A 20277-nucleotide genomic window follows, 5' to 3' on the forward strand; every position below is an offset into this window, starting at 1 on the left:
TCTATGTGAGAATCTGGGCCTTGAATGTGACATGGAGGCTCCTGGGGGCACCCCAGAAATAGGACACAGAGTCCTTTGTGTGCTGCCCTACCACCAGAGTTAGCTGGTCCATTCAAGACTCTCCAACTCTCAAAGAGGAAAAATGGCAAATTTTCCGCGCTCCACACGTCCCTGGAAATCCCAGTTCCCAGCACTGCCCTGTCCCGTACACTGTGGGCAAACATGATTCCTCAGTCCTGTCTGCCAGGCTCCAGGCCTGAAGCTGGAGATGCCAGGGGGTAGGTGGGGGAAGGAGAGGGGGCAGATTTAACCCAATCAGAAACAACAAAAGTAGAGATAACCAGACACTCCCAACAGCCCACCCAATTCTCACTGGCTTCTAAGAGTCTGTGTGTTGACACCAGGATTTCCTGGGACATTCCCTAGATAGTGCTGTGTTGACACCAAGGTCCTAGATCTGACATGATATGGCAGCCAGGCCCTGAATAGGACTGGGGTGGGGAGGGGGTTAACACAGGCATGCCCCTAGGCTGGCCCTCCCTCTCATTACTGCATTTACTCTCTGCTCCAGTGTTGGGGTCTAGGGAGCATCCTTTCTGCAGCTGAGTTATCACAATATTAATGGCCACTACTATTGTATGCCTAGGAGTTTTAGAAGCAATCTGGCAAGTTGATCACTATAATAGTAATAATAATGTAATAAGAGGCAAGATGTCTTGGACAGTTGTAACAGGCCAGGCACCAGTCTGAGCATCTTCTACATTATTAATTCATTTCATTAATAGCCCATTCCATTGTACGACCATCATCCTGTTTTACAGATGAGCAAACTGAGGCACAGGGAGAGGTCTAATAACTTGCCCAAAGCCTTAAAGTAAGCGGCAAAGCCGGAGTCTCCGCTCTAGAGCTGACCTCTGAACCACTCTGTGCCCTGCTCCCAAAGTGGGGAATTCTAATCTCACCATTTAAGGATGGGAATGGGAGATGGGGATGTGAGGAGTGCTATTTGAGGGTAAGGGCGGCTTGGCTGGAGCCAAGAAGCAGCGCTGGAGAGGCGGGGGTGAAGCACACGCCCTAGGCCCCCGCGGGGTAGGGCAGGGCCAGATCGGAGCCGGGGGCCATCTGACCCCAGCGCAGACACTCTTCATACCTCCTGGATTCCATGCCTCAGCCCTGATTCTGAGGCACTGTTCTCTTTTGGTCTGTGGTGATTTTGAGCAGGGCAGCCCATTCTAAGAATGCGATCATTTTCTGGAACCCTATGGAAGGGGAGTGGCTGCGGCTGAGGCAGGGGTGGAAGGCTCAGGTGGCTCCTTCCCCACAGGAGCACCTCTTGGAAATCCAGTTTGAGTTCCTAGTTCAAAGAGGTGTGGCTGAGAGTCAGGGAAGGAAATGTGACGAGGGAAACAGAGTCAACGCGGTGTGATGGAAGAAAGATGCGCCCGGCCACGGCTGGCTCTGCAGATGGGCGAGGCCCCAGCCAGGGAGGGCAGGCAGCCCTAGAAGCTGGCAAAGGCGGGGGAACAGGTTCTCCCCTAGAACCTCCAGAAAGGAACAATGTGTTGCTGCTGACACTTTAATTTTAGGCCAGTGAGATCAGTGTCAGACTTCTGACCTACAGAACTGAAAAGATCATACATGTATGTTACTTCAAGCAAAAAAAAAAAGAGGTGTGCAGAACCCGGGCTCAGTTCCCAGGGCAATCAAGGCACACCAGCAGGTGAGGTGAGTGTGGCCACCACCATCAACTAGGTCTTCCAAAGTTGTCAGGTCAGGAAAGCTGGGGCTTTCCAACCTTCTCAAGCTCAAGGTCCAAAACTAAAGAGAAAGACAATAGAATCCAACTTTGGGGATTTTTCCATGGAAGTAAATGAGCTCTGCTGGATCAGTGTCAGGGACACTAGAACAGATCTTCCTGGAAAGCAGCCCCCTCCTCAATTGAGGAGATAAAGGAGGGCCCGGCTGCCTCTTGAGTAAGGAAGGGACAGTGAGGAGGTGAAGCAGGAGACAGAGGAGGCTGGACAACTTGCTCTCTGGGGTCACAAAGAGACTACTCAGTTGGAATATGGGCCCTATCCTAGCAACTTGTCCCCCTGAAATTTGGACACTCCCTTTGTATCTGCCTTTTTGCTTGAGCCTTTTCCCACTGGAAGAGTCCCTGGAGATCTGGGAGGTCTCGAGCCAGTCACACAGACCAGAGAGGCAGCTGAGGAACATACAGGTGGGATTCAGAAGGCAGGAAAGTGGAGAGCCACTGTGGACCCAGAAGCTTCCAGAGAAAGGAGGTACCTTTGGGAGAACTGGAAGCAGATTCTGAGCTGAGCCTGAGGCCCAGGTGGACCACAGCCCCACCAAGATACAAACTCAAGACCATGGCAAGTTCATCAAAAACAAAACAAAACAAAAAACAGCAGTAAAATAGGAGGAAATCCAGGTCTGTCTCCATTTACCCAAACCTCATCATTGAAACAGTCCCAGTTTCCCCCCAAATGAAATCCTTTTGACAGGACTATGCACAGGATTCCTTTACAATTCTCCCTCATATACTGACAGGCAAGGAAGGCAGCTTTGCTTTCATGTACATAAATGCCATCTAATATCCAAAAACCTGTCTGGAAGATAATTCCTGGTGCCATACCTGTTTCAGCAGGAGAGGTCCACCTCAGATTTCAGCCTGGGATGGCAGCTCCCCTCCTCCATGGCCTACCTCAGAACCTGACCCCCCCATTGGCCTGAGGTGTATTTGCATTGTGGCTGAGGCTGCCTGGACTAGGAGGAGGCCAAGGGCAAGGCCTGGTGGCCAGAGATAGCAGGCCAGTCGCAGCTCCTAGCTGGGAGGGAAGGCTGGATGGTGTGGGGTCAAGGCAGAGGTTTAGAGCCCAACTGAACTTGGGTTCCAGTTTCTGCTCCATCATTTATTAACTGTGGGGCCTTGGGGTGTGTTACCACATCTCTCTGATGCGGTTTCCTCATTGTTGTAAATGTCACCAGTGAGTGGGATAGTGTGAGGCTGAATGAGATAAAGTGGGCAGCAGGTAGCACCAAGCAGATAATTTGTGGTCAGTAATTGGGAGGACTACTTATCATCATCACCACCACCACCATCACCAATACAACCATCACCACCACCATCACCACCACTACCACCATCATCACCGACACCACTACCACCATCACCACCACCGTCACGACTACCACCACCATCATCACCATCACCACCACTACCACCATCATCACCACCACCACTACCACCATCACCACCACCGTCACCACTACCACCACCATCACCACCACCACCATCACCACCACCACCACCACCATCACCACCATCACCACCGTCACCACTACCACCACCACCATCATCACCATCACCACTGTCACCACCATCATCATCATTGTTGCATACTCTATGCCCACCCTACCTTGCTCCACCAAGGACCTAGGCTCTGAGCTTGAATCAGGTTGTATCCATGATAAATTATGGGTGAACATCATAATTTGGCCTTCCTGGGAAGCAGCCCCCTCCACAATTGAGAAGATAAAGGAGGGCCCAGCTACCTCTTGAGGAAGGAAGGGACAGTAGGGAGGTGAAGTGGGTGACAGAGAGGAGGCTGGACAACTCTACCCAAGGGGGAGAGCCACCAGGAGGCAGGTGGTCCTTTGCTCTTGTCGGGGAGAATTCTGAGTCTGGACCCATGGGGCTGCCCTCTTTGCCGATGGGAGATTGAGGCGCGGATGCATGGGGCTGGTCCAAGGTCTCAGAGCAGCGGTGGTGCCAGGGCACTAACGGGGCCCTCTACGTGCAGTGTTGGACTCTGGGCATAAATAATAGGGTGCGTTACACATGGCATGTGGCTCGCTGCCCCTCCCCGAACAGGCTGACGTGGTTCTCTCGGTCTGGGGTGGGGTGTGTACTGTGTGTGTGTGTGTGTGTGTGTGTTAAGTGGAGCGGGTACTGGCCCGCTTTTGGGGAGCTGAGGGCTGGGCACAAGCAGCCGCCTCACTCCCAGCCCTTCCTTTGTCCTCCTTCCCCAAAGAAGGAACATCTCCTCAGGTCTCCGGCATATTTTGCCCTCACAGAGGACAGGGCTGAGAGTGTGTAAAGTGCCCCTCATTCCCCAGAGCTGCCCACAGGCCTCCATGGAGGCTGAGGACTGGGGCAGTCACTTAGCTCACTCCCCAAATCCTAGACAAATTCCAACTAGAGAGGAAATGAGTGATAAAATGTAAGTGTCTGCCCTGGGAGGCACTGTATCCCGAGCTGGGCCCTATCCTAAGTGCTCTTCCCACCCTCTTCACGCACCTCTGTTATTCTCGTTTGGCAGATGAGGAGACTGAGGCACAGAGAGGTCAAGTCCCCTGCCCACGGTCCCACAGCTGGTGAGTCAAAGGGGCCAGGATTCAAGCCCAGGCAGCCTGACTCCAGACTCCAATGCCCTCTAGTCACAGCCCGCACAGCTGGGAAATAATGCAGGACCCAGCATCTCTCCCCTCCGTCCCATTTTTTTCCAGAGTGAAACTGTACACTTGGTGAAGCCTAGAGGAAGCAAATGCAGTAGGAACCAGGTCTGGGGTCACATTGCCAGCACTCCATGTAACACCTGAGGGCTCCAAGCACTTTCTCAGGCTCGGTTTCCCCACCTGTCAAATGGGGATAATATGGAGAAGTCTCCCAAATTCAAGGGAGGGACAAAGCTAGCAGAGGTGAGAGGAGGGCTGGGGTGATGGTGTGGGGCCCCAAATTGCCAAGAGTCCCACATGGCCCCAGGAGCACTGGCCATAGGTCTCATCAAATTCCAGGTGCTTAAAAGGGGCAGGGTTCTAGCTGGGAGATTTGGTTTCCCTGACTGGAGTAACCCAGGGCCCAAAAATAGACCCCCACCTCTACCCCTCTGAGGGCCTAGGTCTAATTCTAGGCCACTAGGGGAGCCTCAGCCTCTCAAGGAAGCAGCAGGGGGCCCCATGTGAATGTAACCCACAAATGGCTGATGGGCCCCTTTCTGGCTAATTAACAAGGTCACATGACAGGAACCTGAAAAGGCTGGTCTGTCCCAGCAAGCCCCAGCAAGCCCCAGCAGGCCTGACCTGGGGCGCAGGAGAGAGGCCTTTGTCCAAGGGCAGAGGGGACGCTGAAGGCTGGGCTGAGCTGGGAGCGACAGAGTTGGGGGGGGGGGCAGAGCAGGAGGAGCCTTGCGGGTGGGGACTGGAGGGGCAGGAGCACAGCCAAGGGGCCCTGCTTCCAGGCTAGGACGCGCTGCTCCAAGTGTGGTCTGCAGACCTGCTGGACTCCACACGGGAACTTGTCCCAAGTACCGCATCAGACCTGATCTTAACAAGGTCCTGGTGACTCGATGCACTTTAATGTCTGAGCTGCCTTGAGCTGAAAGGCCTTTGAGTCATTTAACCTATCACCTCTGAGTGTGTTTCCTCAATTGAGAAAACATGTGTAGTTTTTCGCAAGTGCCTATTTCAACAAATAACTGATAACAATGACGATGATATTATTATTGTTGTTGTCATTAACTTATTGGCTGGGAGGAAAAGGGCACCCTGTAGCCAGTTTGCAGTGGTCAAGGGAGGGCCTGGCTTTCCAAGTTGAACTACAGGAACAAAAGGAGCTGATACAATGGGGCGGCAGAGAGGGTGTGTACGTATGTACCGAGCTGCCAGCACACCACAGCACACCTCCAGGGGACAGGAGTAAACAAAAGTCTCCTTCACGCCCCTGCCAAGCACAGGTCAGCTTTCAGGAGGCTGAAGCCAGCCTGCCCCTGGCCAGAAACATATGCTCAGCCCCTGGGATTCATGGCTTCCTACCCCTTAGCCTGGCCTGAGACACAGGACAGGGGACCCCTGGAGCAGGGATAACAGAGCCAGCAGCCACCTTAGGGAGCATTGGGGTTGTCCTGACAAGGAGCTGGGACAGTCCCTAGACATTTATATAGAACCGTAGGAAGTCCTCAGAGGAAAGAGAGCGGCCCAGCTCCTCTGGGGGAGGAAAGCCCAGGATTCTCAAATCCTCCTGTATAAAAGAATTACCCAGGAACTGGTGAAAAATCCAGAACCTGGTCCTAGGCCAGCGATTCTGACTCTGTGTGCCCAAGCAAGCAGGGCGTCTTACTGTTAGGGTGGGATGGAAGTGGCTGTAGATAATGAAGCTTGGCTCAACTAATCCAAGAGGCAAGGGAGGAGTCCAGAGCCACTGGTAGCCTCATCTCCAGCACCTGCAAGTCCCTTATCGTGAGATTTGCAAAGATCCACACCTATGCTTTCTCATGTATTTAAAGAACAATTGTGTGGCCTTTTAAGACCCTTGGGTGGGCTGGAGGGAGGCAGGAGGCTTCATTAGGATTGCATTCCATTAAGCAAAGCCCTTCTAATAGTTACCGGATAAATGTTAGGGAAATCCTTTAAAGAAAAATGTACCTGTCACCACCTCACATGACTGTTTGCATTTTACCTGCTGCACCCAGCCTACCCTTGTGCAAACAGATTTTTACATGGCTGCAGCCATAGAGTAGGCGTTTACTCCTTAATTTCCTTACAAACTCCCACACTGATTTTTCCTCCCTCCATCTCATTGCCTGTTCTCCAAAGGCTCTCCAGCATCTCAGAGAATGTCACAGACTCAGGGACAACATGAAACTCAAATCCCAACCCCTTTGAGACCTCATCACAGCCTCTCCATGGCTCTGGTTTCCTCTGGTCTACAGCAATGTTAGGAAGAGGAACTGAAGCAGGTGTGGGCAGGAAGTGCTCAAGGCTGGCAATGACCTGATAATAAATCATGCAGGAGCTGACAAATTTGTTCTGTAAAAGGCCAGCTAGTAAATATTTTCGGCTTTGTGAGCCACACTGTCTCTGCTGTGAGCCACACCACTCTGCCCTTAGTAGCATGAAAGCAGACACAGATGATTTGCAAGTGATGGGAGTGGCTGGCTGTGTTCTAATAAAACTTTATTTACAAAAACAGGCCATGGGCCAGATTTGAGCCTTACCAATCCTTGCTTTAGTGCTTTTCTCTTTAATGCTCTTCACAGTATTGCAATATACAAACCTCAAGCTGTCATTCTGTAAGCAGTCTGGACACCATTCCCACTTAACAGAAAAAAAAAAACTGAGGCCCAGAGAGTGGCTAGCCCCCATATAATTGACAGAGGCGGACTCCAAAACAGGTCTGGGATCTCCATCACATCCCAGAATCCCCAACACTGGTCCCTCCCATCCCCAACTCCAAGCACACATCCTGTTCAGCAGGAAGACCCCTGCCACACCAACTGGCACCCTGGGGAACATCCTGGAAACACTGGAGAGTCATCCTTATGGGTGCACATTGTTTCCCACCCCTCCACATGGTGCAACCAGGCTGAGTCAGCTGGAGGCCCAGCCCTGCCCAGGGGAAGGGGAGGAGCTGCCTCCCTGGGCTCCAGCCTTGCTGGTAAAGGTGGCAGCTGGCTGGAGGTGACAGGGCACCATGCCTCTATTCTCTCACTAGAAGGACTGAACCCCACCAGCAGCCTGTTCAGTGCTGGCAAAAATGTAGAAAAGTGTCTAAGGCAGAAATGTAGAGAAATGTGTAAGGCATTCCCCTTGGGGTAGGAGTGGAGGGGGCTGGGAGGAGATGCTCTCAGGCAGATGCCGTGCAGTCAAATACAGCCTTGAATTACCTTGCACAGTGTCAACTCAGCAAGTCTGCTAAGAGTGTGGTCTCTGGAGCCCTCTCTGCCTCATGAGGGAAATTTGGGGGTAATGGAAATTTCTAAAACTGAACTGTGGTGATGGTGGCACAACTCAGTAGGTCGACAAAAAATTCAGTGACTTGTACACTTAAGAAAATTCTGGCTTGCTCATTTAAAGCTGTGTGATCTTGAGCACGTTACTTAACCTCCCTGTGCTTCAGTCTCCTCATTTGTCAAACAGGAATAATGCCACTTGCATTGTAGGCTGGATGAGGAATTTAATAAGTTAACAACACAAGGACTTTAGAACAGTAACTTGCACCTAAGAAGGGATCAATAAATGTTTGGGACCCAGGCAAGAAGTTCAAGCCTCAGAGAGTTCTACTTGGCAACATGCATGTATCTGTTAGTTTCCCTAAACCCTGCCTCCAGAGCACCCTGGCCTTCCTAGCCTTTGCTCCTGCTGTTTGCTCTGAAAATGCTGAATGCCCTTCCCTCTCAGCTCACATGCAAGTTCCAATCAGAGGTCATCTGTCTGTTACTTATGTGCTTACTATTTTATAGAAAAGGCTCAGAAAGGGCTAAACAGCGTACGGTCAGCTCTGCTCAAGGGCTGGTCTGAGGTCTTCAGGCAAGGGAGAGGCAACGTCTTGTTTGCCCTCACCTGTCTGGGTGCCTTGTGTCCTGAACTCGTGATAGGTGACCCTCTTTGGGCCCAGAGACTCAGATCATACACAAGAAGTGAATTCCTGTCCCCACCCCCAGCTGGTTCCCCCCCCCCCACCCCAGCTCTGTTTATAGAGGGGACAAACTGCAGAAAGCCACAGTGATAAGGTGACCCACAGGCAGAGCCCAAAGGCTGGGCGGGCACGGTGTTTTCAGATGCCTGCAGGTACACGACCCTGACTCTGGGGTCAGGCGGCTGGCAGTCAGGAGGGGCTTCCTTCACCTGCCATGTCGGGTCTGGAGCTCCTCCCTCTGAGCTCATAGGCAACCCAGGCCCCAAGCTGACCTGGCAAGAGCTTGTGACCCCAGTAAATGACTTGGTGTCTGGCGCAGACTGGTATCCTGTTAGCAGCGGCTCCTGTGGATTTTTCCTGGGCAGAGCCAAGTGTGTGGGCACCCAGATAGCAGCTCCCTCTCTGCCTGTGACCCTGGGCCGGGAGAGGCCAGGGCTGGGAACTGGGGGTTGGGAGGGGGCCAGAAGAAGCGGAAAGAGTGGGGGTTGCAGGGACCGCCCCCAAGCCCTGAGATCGAGGGAACACTTCTGATTCCACGGTACTGCCGGGGGAAGGCTGAGGGAGGGCACCGCAAACCCCGGGAAGCCTTTCTGGAGAGAACAACACAAACATAACCTCCACTGAGGAGGGCAGATAAACACCTCGGGAGAGTAGGGTCAGATGCGGGAGCCGCAAAGATCTCTGACCTAGCTGTTGAGAGGGTCCCCTCCTTCCCTTTCCCAGAGACACCTCCCTCGCCAGAGGCTCCAGCCCGGCCAGCGCACAGGTTCCAACGTGTTCCCTCCTCCCCGCGCTGGCGCGTTGCCCGCTCTCCCGGCCGCCGAAAGCCTGGAGCCTCGGGAGGGAGGCCGCGCGGCGGGCGGCCCTGCGCCCTCCAGCTCCGGGGCACACTCACCCAAGTTCCGGGTCCCCACCTCCGGGGCCTCTTGGGTGAAAATCCAGGGGGGATTGGCGGCGTAGAGGGAGGTGGCGGACGGGTTGGCGTGCTTCTTGCCAAAGAGTTTGCTGAAGGTGCCTTGCACCGTCGGGTTCTTTTTCATGCTGCCGCCGGCCACGCGGGCACCGGGGAGGACCGTCCTTCCCTCGCCTGCACTGCCCGGGACTGGACTCCGTACTGTCTCCCCGGGAGACCCTACCAGGCCATGCCCCGCGCCGTCCTCCCCGTCCGCGTACTGGGCGACAGGTGCTGCGGGAGCCGCCGCTCGCCTGGAAATGCGAGCTACCTGGGCAGGTAAGAGGCTGCCGCTGCGACCCGGCCCCGCCCCGCGGCAGCCGCCGCCGCCGCCCTGTCGCCCGACTCCCCCGGCCGCATTCCTGCAGCTTCCTTCCACAACTGGCCATTGTTGGCGGGGCCCAGTGGGCTGGGGGCCTCGCCCAGCCCACGCCTAGCCGGGAAGACGATCCACCCCCTCCCCCAGGTCGCCTCCTGGGCCTCCTCCTCCATCCCTCTTTTCCCGGGGGAAGGGAGGAGGCGGGCGACTTCCCTGCTTCTAAGGAGGTGCGCGACCTGGTCAATCCGGAACTTCGGAAACGGCTGCGGCGCCCAGCACTGGAGAAGTGGCTGGCCAAAGCTCGCACGCTGCAGGGTTCTAGAGGCCCTCGGAAAAGTGGGTCAGGAAATGCCCATAGGAAAAAAAGGTAAACGAGGAAAAGCAATAAGCCAGTATCCCGACTAGCGTGGGAAATACCCTCATTGACAGAGCTCCAAAGAGAAGGTTGGATGACTGAATCTTGGCTTTTTTTTTTTTTTTACATCAAATTCTTCTTTTTCTTTTTCTTTTTTTCTTGTGGAGTTAAGTGAATATTTTAAAACTGAAATATAGTTGATCTACGACATATTAGTTTTAGGTGTGCAGCATAGTGATTCAATATTTTTATAGATTGTATTCCATTTAAAGCTATTATAAGATAAACAGCAAAGTCCTACTGTATAGCCCAGGGAAGTAATTCAGTATCTTGTAATAGCCTATGAAAAAGAATATATCTGTATATATATATAACTAAGTCACCACGCTGCACACCAGAAATTAGCACAACATTGTAAACCAACTATACATCAATAAAAAAGGAAGAAAAACAAAGTTATTATAAAATATTGGCTATATTCCGTGTGCTCTACAATATATCCTTGTAGCTTATTTATTTTATACATAGTAGTTTGTGCCTCTTAATCCCCTACCCCCATTTTATCCCTCCCTCCCCCTTCCCTCTTCCTGGTAGCCACTAGTTTGTTCTATGTATTTGTGAGTCTGTTTCTGTTTTATTATATTCATTCATTTAATTTTTTAGACTCCACATTTAAGTGATAACATACGGTATTTGTCTTTGTCTTATTTCGCTAAGCATAATACCCTCTAGGTCCATCCATGTTGCTGCAAATGGCGGAATTTCATTCTTTTTTGGGGGTTGCCTCCATATCTTGGCTATCGTAAATAGTGCTGCTATGAACATTGGGGTGCATGTTTCTTTTTGAATTAGTGTTTTCATTTTCTTCGGATATATACCTAGGAGTGGATTCATTGGATCATGTGGTGGTTCTATTTTTAGTTTTTTGAGGAGCCTCCATACTGTTGTCCATAGTGGCTGCAAAAATTTACATTCCCACCAACAGTGTACAAGGGTTCCCTTTTCTCCACATCCTCTAAGTGAATATAATTTTTAAAAACTCAAGGTAGGTCGAGCCCATGTAGGGTTTAGTTCACTCTCCAGGGAGACGAGCTGTGGACCTTGAAGCTGCTTCAAGTACTGTTCTAGCTAAGCCAGGGGGTGGCTGCCCACTGGGGGAGGCCCCATCAGATGTGGACCAAGGAGACTGTGTGAAAGATGTGCAGAGTGGAGGGGAGTCAGGCCATGGGGTTAGATTTAGATGCTTGCTGGGCAGCAGGAATGGAAGGCTGGGTGGAGGGTGATCATGTCACAGGTGGTTGGAGTGTCTACCCTGAGCCACCCAATCAGAACCCCCCGCTGCTTTTTCCCTCCTCTTTGTCCCAGATATTCAGAATGGCACCGCTCTTTGTACCACAGGCACTTCCCCTTCAGCTTTTCATTTTGAAAAATTTGAAAGACTAGTAAAATGACCATCTGTATTCACACACATGCGCGCACACACACACTCTTTTTGTTTTCATTTTGCTGACAGTTGAAAGGTGTAGATATCATGGCACATCTCCCCACCCCCACCACTGCCTCAGTATCATTGCCTTAGAATAAGGACATTCTCCTAAATACCACAAAGCAGCACACTCAAGAAATTTAATATCAGTGCACTATTAACATCTATAATATTTTAGTTTTTTAGTTTAGTTTTAGTTTTTTAAACTAAAAAACTAAAATATTAGTTTTTAGTTTTTTTTCCCCAATCCAATTTAATCAAGATTCACACATTGCATTTGCTTTTCATGGCTCTTTAATCTCTTAGTTTGGTGCAGTCCTCTGCTTTTGTTTTTCATGACAGTGACAGTTTTAAAAAGTCCCCTTTACTTGCTCCAGTGTCAAGGGACAGGATGAGAAAGGCCTTCAGGGCTTGTGGCTGTGAGGTCATTGTTTTTCCACCAAGAGGGGAGGGATTGAGGGACAGAGCATCTTTAAAAAACACTCATGCTCCCCAAATGTTTTTGGTTGATGACACACCTGTGGTCCACCGTGTCCTACCCCACCCGCTCCCATGGTCCTCCTGGAACCAATTCCTGTTCATTCAAGGAGTATTTGTGGAGGCTCTCCCAGTTGCCTGATGTGTTGAGGGTTTGGGGTAGCTGGGGATAGAAGAAAATTATAGAATTCTTATTTCTACCATGGAGGATCTTGGGGTCTTATCAGGGAGATAGGTTTACATAATTCAAGGTGACAGACCGTGGTGACTAAGTACAGAACAGTGATTGCTGTCATTAATACACACAGCAGGAATTCGGAGGAGGGGAGTTCTGCATGGGCTGGAGGAAGGGCTTCTTGGAAGAACTGAGATTTGAGCTGGCCTGTGTATGGCAGCTCCCAGGAGGATGACAAAGATGTTAACAGAGAAGGGAAAGAGCCCATTCCAGGGCTCACATAACATCCATCCCTCCACCCACCCCCATCTCCACATCCTGGCTCCTCCCACCATCCCCATAGGAAGGGCACCAGGGGACCCCAGATGACCCAGCATGCCCTGGACATCATCACAACCCATCCCAGGGCTCTAGACACTCAGGTATGAGATAGGGGCTTCTTCCTTGGAGACCTCTGAGGCTTGAGGTCCCTCCCACCTTGGGTAGCTCCTGGGCTGTTACACCTTGAACCATTCCCAGCAGAGCCACCATCCAGCAGCTCCATTCATATACAACATCCACCAAATAACTAATACTCTTGAGAAGTGCTCTGTGCCCAGCTCTCGGCTGGGAAGGATCCAGAGAAATCAAAGACATGGTTCTTGAGTTCAGGTTGCTTTAATCTATTTGGGGAGTCAGGGGAAAGCACAAGAAGAGAGGTAATTGCTGAGGAGGAGGCTAACAAAGGGACAGAAATTCAGAGGAGGAGCAATCGGTGGGGTGGAGGATCTGGGAAGGGCACGCCAGAGGAATGAAGATCTCTGCAGAGACTTGGGATGGTGGAAATGGGGATTGGAGGGTGGGAGGGAGGTCACAGCAAGGTTGGCCAGAGTAGGACAGGCTTAAAAAGGTCATCTGGTAAGATCGGAAACAACCCAGATTGTCCAGCCCAAGGTGACTGGTAAAATAAATTATGGCACATTCACACAATAGAATAAAAATGCAACTCTAAAAATGAATGAGTCAGCCAACTGTATCCAGTTATCTACAAGATAAAGTGATAAACTGTTGACAAAACAGTGCATGTGTATGCTACCATTTGGGGCAGGATAAGTATGATCTTATTTGCTTGTTTTGGCACAGAGAAACTTTGGAACGACAGGTAAGAACCTAGTCAAAGTTGTTACTGGAGGTGAAGGTGGGGGGAGCTTGGCAATCGTGGGGAGAGGAATGGAAGGGGGAATTTTCACCAATTGCCTTTTCACACTTTCTAATTTTCCAACCAGGTAAATGTATTTGCTGTTTAAAAATTAAAGAAAAAATAACTGGGCAGGAGAGTTTAGTCTAGCAGTATGGTCTGCCACAAACTGGCAGCGTCTGCATCACCTGGGATCTTCCTAGAAACAGAGGCTCTCTGCCTCCATCCGGGATGTTGGGCAATGTCTCTGGGTCTCAGTTTGTTCATTTGTAAAACAGGACTGTTAATTTAAGGCCATTAGAATAGTCAGTGAGCTGTTGCATTACTGGTACCCAGAGAGGATCTGCTTTGTAACAAGATCCCCAGGTGATTCAGGAACATGGTAGGATTTGAGAAGCTCAGGCCTAGAGTCAGTGGTTACCTAGGGGGAACAGGTACTCGTGACAGAGCAGGCAAGGTGACTGGTGGTAACAGCTGTATTTTAAGGATCATCTAACAGCTGGATGAAGGGCTAGGGGAAGGAGAAAGTGGAGGCTGAGGGGCTATGGGCAGCTGCTTCATTGATTGGTTAGTTGGTTAATCAGTTGGTTAATGGATACAAGCAGGCAAGGAAGATGGGGACATGTGTACTCCGGGTAGTAAAAGAATAAAGTTGTTAGTTTGTGGGACATTTGTTTTCTCTCTCTCTCTCTTTTTTTTTTTTCTTACGAGGGTACTGGGGATTGAACCAGGGACCTCGCTCATACTAAGCATGTGCTCTGCCACTGAGCTATACCTACCTGCCGTGGAATATTTCTTAGGAAGAAAGGAAGGGCTTGGCAAACAGCTTGCATATAGGGAAGTTTGCAAAAAACAAACAAAACAAACAAACAAAAAAACTCTGAGCCTGGTTCCCTCATCTGTAACATAGGAATAAAAACAGCACCAGTGGGGAGGGTTGTGAGGAAGATTAAATAAGATAATGGGTGTGAAGTGCCCGCACAGGGGCCACTCCGTCAGGGTTTGTTCATTTCTCCCCCTTCTGGTCCCCTTGCATTTTGGGTTAGTTTTGGTTGAGGATGGAGGGAAAGGGGGAGCCAGGGTGGCCCATGAACACCAGGTCTGGAGGCTGCAGAGTCTGGACGTCAGGACTCTCCCTGCTCCTGCGCCACCCATTCACCCGGGTTCCATCCCAGTGCCGGTGGGGTGGGGAGTCTGGCGGTTCCCTGGGGCAGGCTCCGCGCCCCTAGACTGTTGTTGCTGAGCCCTACTCCATGTAATAACAGCACCTGCTCCCCCAGTAAAAGAAACAGCCAAATCACAGGCTCCCCTCGAAACAGCCGGAGGCCCAATCCTGTAATTAAACCTCAGCTCCACAATTACTTAGTAACTTCCAAGACTTTACTGGGCAATCCTGGAATGAGAGGGGGATTGGGGCCTGGCAGTTGCCTTCTCCCTAGAGACCCAGCCAGGCCTTTGGCAAGGTTGTGGTCTTTCCTCCGACAAAGCCAAACACTCCTGGCTGGGGGAGTGCACTCTGAGTGTGGCAAGGGCGGGCTGAGAGACCCTGAGAGTCACCTCCCCCAACCCCAGGTCTCTGCACCTAGCGCTCCAGTGGGGACGGGACAGAAGTCAGAACTCTTGCCACACCAACTCCCACGTGCTACCGGGCTGCAGGGCCCCTGGGCCAGCCTCTTGTTCCAGGCCAGAGACCCTTCTACCAAGCCAGCTCCTAAAACTCTTTCCTTCAGTCTGCAGGGAGCATGGGCTTCAATGCCCCGACTCTCAGCTTTCCTGGGCTGGGCAGGTGCCAGGAGGTGCAGTCAGGCTAGAAGGAAGTCTGGCTAGGTTGGACTCCTACATCCTGAGATAGGCCTCAAAGTCATTGCCTGGAACCTGAGAGTGTGAGGACCCAGGGTCCAGCCTAGGGTGGGGAGTGGTATGTTCAGGGATGCTGGGGAAAGACTCATTTCCCTTTGTAACCATGGGTTCTGTTGGTGGGCAGAGTGGGAGAGATCCTTGCTGGGGAATAGGTTTGAATCCCGACTCTGCTGTTTAGCAAGGGTGTGACCTTGGCTGAGTTTCCACTTCTCTGAGCCTCAGTTGGTTCATCTGTAAAACAGGGGCTATTAATGTCAGGTTGTGATGAGATGCGACGAGATAGAGGGTTAAGGTACCGGGCAGAGAGTCTGACTCATGCGGGTACTTAGTAGCTGCGTGCTCCCGCCCCTGTTCCCTACCCTGACTGTGGGCATGGAGATGCTAAACAGAGAACAGCAAAGACGGAACAGAAGCCCTGAGAGGCTGCAAGAGAGCCATACTGATTCCACAAAGAACCTCAAGACGGAAAATTCCACCGGTGCCCAGGAAACCGAGTAGGGCAGGTGTCTACAAGTTTACCTTGACGGCCAGGCAAAACTATCCCATTGTAAAACACATCTAACAATCTGAAATCACGTGTGTGTATTAAAAGAAAAAGAAGAAGAAGAAGAAGAAGATTGTTAAGTACAAAGGCAAAAAACAAAATTTCATGTAGTTTGTGACTAGAGGTAGATGAAGCGTATTTGTGAACAGCCAGGGGTTAGCAGGGAACAGGACGGCGGAGATGGTTCAGGGGGGTGCCAGGGACTACTTGTGCGGTTCCTTACTTTTCAGTAATGTGCTCTGTTGGTAGATTATTTGTTTTAACATAAAACTCTACAAATAACAAAGAACATAATTTAGTATGGAATGCAATTTTCTTTTTTTAAAACGCAGTGGAGGGTGGGGACCAACCTGGAGATGTGGAGTCTGGTGCTCCTTCTGCCACAAACCTCCTTTGAGACCATGGAGTCTTCCTGAGACTCAGTCTCTCCATCTGTAAAATGGGATAGTGGGATCCTCTACTCAGGTGTGGTTTTGTTACCAAAACGCAGGTCCAGCTGCTCACCACTCGAAAGCCAATACAAAGAGAGGCACATGTTTGTAGAAAGGAAAGTTTGCTTTATTCCGGAGGCATGGGGACATGGGGTGGGGGGTGGACTCTTGTTCAAAGGCTAAACCCCCCACCCCCAACAGTCAGTGGGTGAGAGCTTTTAAAGGTGAGTTTCAGGGGTGTACAAGAGAAGGGAGGGGGCTGCATGCGGAACAGCACAGTCAGCTCTGACAGTCATCTTGCAGATAAGCCATGCAGGGGTCTGATCAGCGTCATCTTGATTAAGTACAGTTAACCTTCAGTTCCAGGGTTGGCTTATTTCCATTTCTTTGAAGTCAGTTCTTGGAATTGTGGCAGCATATGTCATGGCTACAGTCTGGTCATCGTACAGTTAACTTCTTCCACCTGGTGGGGGTTTCAGTGCCTACAAGACAGCTCAAAGGACATGGCTCAGAATATTATCTATATCCCTTGAGGAGGAACTAAAGGTCCTTGACTTTGTTTAATGACTGAACTATTATTAGTTTGTTTTGCTTGACTATTTCTCTTTGTTTCTGTATTTTCTTGTTTCCCTGATTAAATCTATTCTTTGACTATAGTTTTTCTACACACAAGAGGACATGATGGGATAGGGTGGGGGGTCTGTCCTGGGACGGCCCCGTAGGGTCCTGCTCCATTTCAGTTTCTCCTCTGGTTAAAATGCACGTCGGCTGGCAGAGCAGAGACAGAACATCAGGTGAGGCTGTCTGGTGCCTCCTGCATGGGGAGGCTCGGAGGGAAGGGAGGCGAGCCCTGGGAGGCAGGAAGCATATCCTGGGCACAGCCATCTCCTCTGCACAGTCCTGTGCTCTGACGTGAGAGGTTCTAACCTTCAAAAGCAATCCCTACCCTCTGGGAATCAGCACAGCCCCACACACTTCTCACGGGGTCTGGAGACCAACACTTGAACTGGGACTTTGAGCCCTGGGTGTGTTTTCATGCGACCTCTCCTGAGTCCAGCTTGTCTTTGTCTCTGTCTGTCTCTCTCTCCCTGAGACCTGGAAGAAACAGCAGCTGCCTCTTCCATTCACTGAGCATCATTCCTGTGTCAGGCCTGGGCTGTGTGGATTACATGCCTTAACCCATTATCATCAAGTCAGCCTTGCAAGAAAGGGGGCAAGCCACCCATTTTATGGATGGAGAAAAGAAGACTTCAAACGACATCTACTCATACCCCAGGACCAGTCAGTTCTCTCTTAGGAATAGGCCCCAAAGAAACCATCACCCAGGTGCATAAGGGGACCTGGATGTGATGTTACTGCAGTGTTGTTTGTGGGGATGGAGAGTTGGAGACACCTTGGTGGGGAGGGGATGCAGAGCAACTGGAAGCAAGAACTAGATGCTCGTAGAGTAACATGGATGGATCTTAAAAACAGCAGGTAGCGATCAAAGTAAACAACAGGATGAGATCTAAAATACACAAAACCACTCATGCACATGAACACCACCTGCACACAAAACAATATTTATTTTGCGAGAACACATGTGAACAAGATACTCATTAAGCACATTAGAATGGTTGCCTCTGGCTGGGGTGGGTGGAGAATGTGGTTGGAGATTGGAGATAAAGTGGGAAAATTACTACAAGAGAGGAGGCCTTTATGGACCAGTGAGGATAATGCACCACGAAGTGAGCTGTAGGAATAACTCAGCTCCCTGTAACTGAAGTCCAACGAAGACTCAAGTAAAGGTCAGAGAGGTTAAGTAATTTGTCCAAATCATACAGCAGGTAATGAGGAGTAGAGAGAACGTTCAAATAACCGGATCTACTTAGAGCAAGGCGGGAGCAGGACCCCGAAATCCACGTGCCTGCAGGTCAACAGCAGAGAAGGTGGGGCAGAGGCTGTGTGTCTGGCCTCGGTGGGAGTGGTCGCTGGGTCTGCCTGAGCTCCCAAAGTCAGCCCTGAGTCTCACCAGCTCTGCCCATCCTTCCCAGACACCCACTGAGCACTGTGGGGTACAGATCGCAGTCCTTACCTTCTAGGAATTTTGATGAGGAATAACACAAGGTCTTGCTAGGCGTGTGACAGAGTCAGAGAAAGGGTGGGCTTCCAGGAGGCAGGACTGATTCACTGTTGTCTGGAGCTTAGAAATTATAATAACAATATAACTCAGCTCCCACCACTCAGCTGGCCGGCTCTGCTCTCAGCTCCCGCTCCCTCTTTCCCTGCCTCTCTCAGGCAAGATATCGTCAGCCCCAGAGCCTTGCAGATCAGCTGCTGCCCCTCCTCCACCCTCCTCCCTGCCTACCTCCCCTCCTGATTCCTCCCAGCCTCCTCAGAAATTAGGGGTATTACCATCAGGGTGTGAGAACTGAGCACAGCGTCCAAGTCATTAACACCCCAACTGCCAACCTGCCTGTGGGCCCCAAAGTCTACCTAATAACCAACAGTCAGCGCCGACATGGTGCCAGGAAGGAACCTAGTCCTAGGCCCAGCCCAAGCCAGTGTGGCGAGGGCAGGAAGTCACCAGCTGTCTCCACCTCCCTCACCGCTCCTCCCCCACCAAGCCCAGGGAACAGCCCAGGGCATTCCTGCCTGTGGCATTTCTGACACATTCCTGGAAGGTGCCCACCAAGTTGGCATCATCAGGAAGATGGGACCCTAAGGAGGTATGTGTGGTCAGCGGAAGGGGACAAGATGCCAATTCAGCAGCCTCACCATCTGTCCAATCACCCACCTAAACATGATAATAGCTAATATTTATTGAGTGCTCACTCTGTGCCAGGCACTGTCCTAAGTGCTTTGCCCAACTCTATGAGTTAGATACATTAAGTCCACCCATTTTACAGAGGAGCAAACAGAAGGACAGAGAGGTCAATTATTCGTCCAAGGTCACACAGCTAGTAAAATGGTAGAGTCAGGATTCAGGCTCAAAATGTATGGTTCCTGGGCCTGCAATGTCATCCTCTATACCACAACAACCTGCCATATACCCGCTCACGGACCATCTGCCCATCCACTCACTCATGGCCACCCCACCCTGCCACCTGTCTACTCATCTATCCATCCATCCCTTCATCTTCTAACATTCTGTTTCAAGTGGTCCAGGAAAGAGAACAGCAAATACAAAGGCTCAGAGGGAAGGCAGCAGGACATATTTAAGAAAGTAGCTGCTGCAAAGTGAGGGAAACGATAGAAAGAGATGAGACTAGGGTGACCAGGGCTCAAATGAGGAGGGTCTGCCCATCTACCATCTATCCCCCTACCCACACCCATCCATCTGCCCATCCGCTCCCCTGCCTCTCTGCCTATCCATCCAGCCATGCATCTTTCCATCTGTGTGCCCATTCACTGGTTTCTGTGTCCATCTATCCATCCATCCATGCATCCATCCATTATCTCTGTAATTTGGAAGGTAGAAAGAAAGAGAGGAAGGAAGAGAAGGGAGAGTTGGCTGGGTACATTTCTTCTGCACCATTTCTGGTGACATATTGGGGGCCTGTGGTCACACTAGGACTTTCAGAAGTACCTGTATAACTAGTATGACTTCCTCCTATCTCCACTCACCCCACTACCCGCAGCTCAGAGGTCCTGGGAATCGTGGGAAGAGGGAATTGCAGAGTGAGTCATTATCAAGGTTAAAAGACCCTTCCAGACCTTGAAACTTCAGCCTTCAGCCCTGTCCCTGTATCTCCGTAGGAAGATAGAAGGAATTGTGTTGTCAAAGAGGTGTCACAATGCCCCTGGCCCTATACACATTCTCCCTCCTCAGCATCCCAGTACCCTCCCAAGAGTCCCTGAAAACCTCTGGAGCCCCTGGCCACCAGAAGTTCCATCTCACCACCAAGGAAGGCCTGGTCAAGGATGTCCCAGGTGAGATGACATCACAATGTTGGATCAGGGCAACCCAAGGTCACAAGAAGTTTGATTGGCAGGAAGGAGAATGAAGGCCCCAGCCCCGCCCTCCTGTGTGGCTGGAAACTGGGGTTCTCTTACAAAAGGCTTAGGCACCAGTGACACTGCCCAACTCTTGTTCCTACTGT

The 20277-nt window shown here is 51.0% G+C and overlaps 3 protein-coding genes across 12 annotated transcripts in view; 2 read left to right on the forward strand and 1 right to left on the reverse strand.

Annotated features, from left to right (window-relative positions):
• The window catches only part of C20H6orf132 (chromosome 20 C6orf132 homolog), a 32333-nt gene extending 22615 nt beyond the window's left edge, over positions 1-9718 (reverse strand). For both annotated transcript variants that reach the window (XR_004313591.1, XM_032463070.1), the window contains exon 1: positions 9315-9718. Coding sequence is in view for 1 of the 2 variants with exons in the window: in XM_032463070.1 (XP_032318961.1) it covers positions 9315-9459 (145 nt within the window). In the remaining variant the exon portion in view is untranslated. The remainder of the gene's footprint in view (positions 1-9314) is intronic.
• The window catches only part of LOC102503789 (uncharacterized protein 114841037), a 72310-nt gene that overhangs the window by 42000 nt on the left and 10033 nt on the right, over positions 1-20277 (forward strand). For 2 of the 8 annotated variants that reach the window (XM_032463079.1, XM_032463080.1), the window contains one exon: positions 17289-17521. The exons of 5 other annotated variants lie outside the window; for them this stretch is intronic. In XM_032463079.1, the coding sequence (XP_032318970.1) occupies positions 17429-17521 (93 nt within the window). In that variant the 5' untranslated portion in view covers positions 17289-17428. Of the gene's footprint in view, positions 1-17270; positions 17522-20277 lie in introns of those variants that run through there. One more of the 8 variants, XM_032463081.1, reaches the window with a different exon arrangement.
• GUCA1A (guanylate cyclase activator 1A) overlaps positions 1-20277 on the forward strand; it is a 76817-nt gene that overhangs the window by 37655 nt on the left and 18885 nt on the right. The gene's annotated exons all lie outside the window — the stretch shown is intronic.

The sequence above is a fragment of the Camelus ferus genome, chromosome 20 (genome assembly GCF_009834535.1).
Source record: "Camelus ferus isolate YT-003-E chromosome 20, BCGSAC_Cfer_1.0, whole genome shotgun sequence".
Lineage (NCBI taxonomy): Eukaryota > Metazoa > Chordata > Mammalia > Artiodactyla > Camelidae > Camelus > Camelus ferus.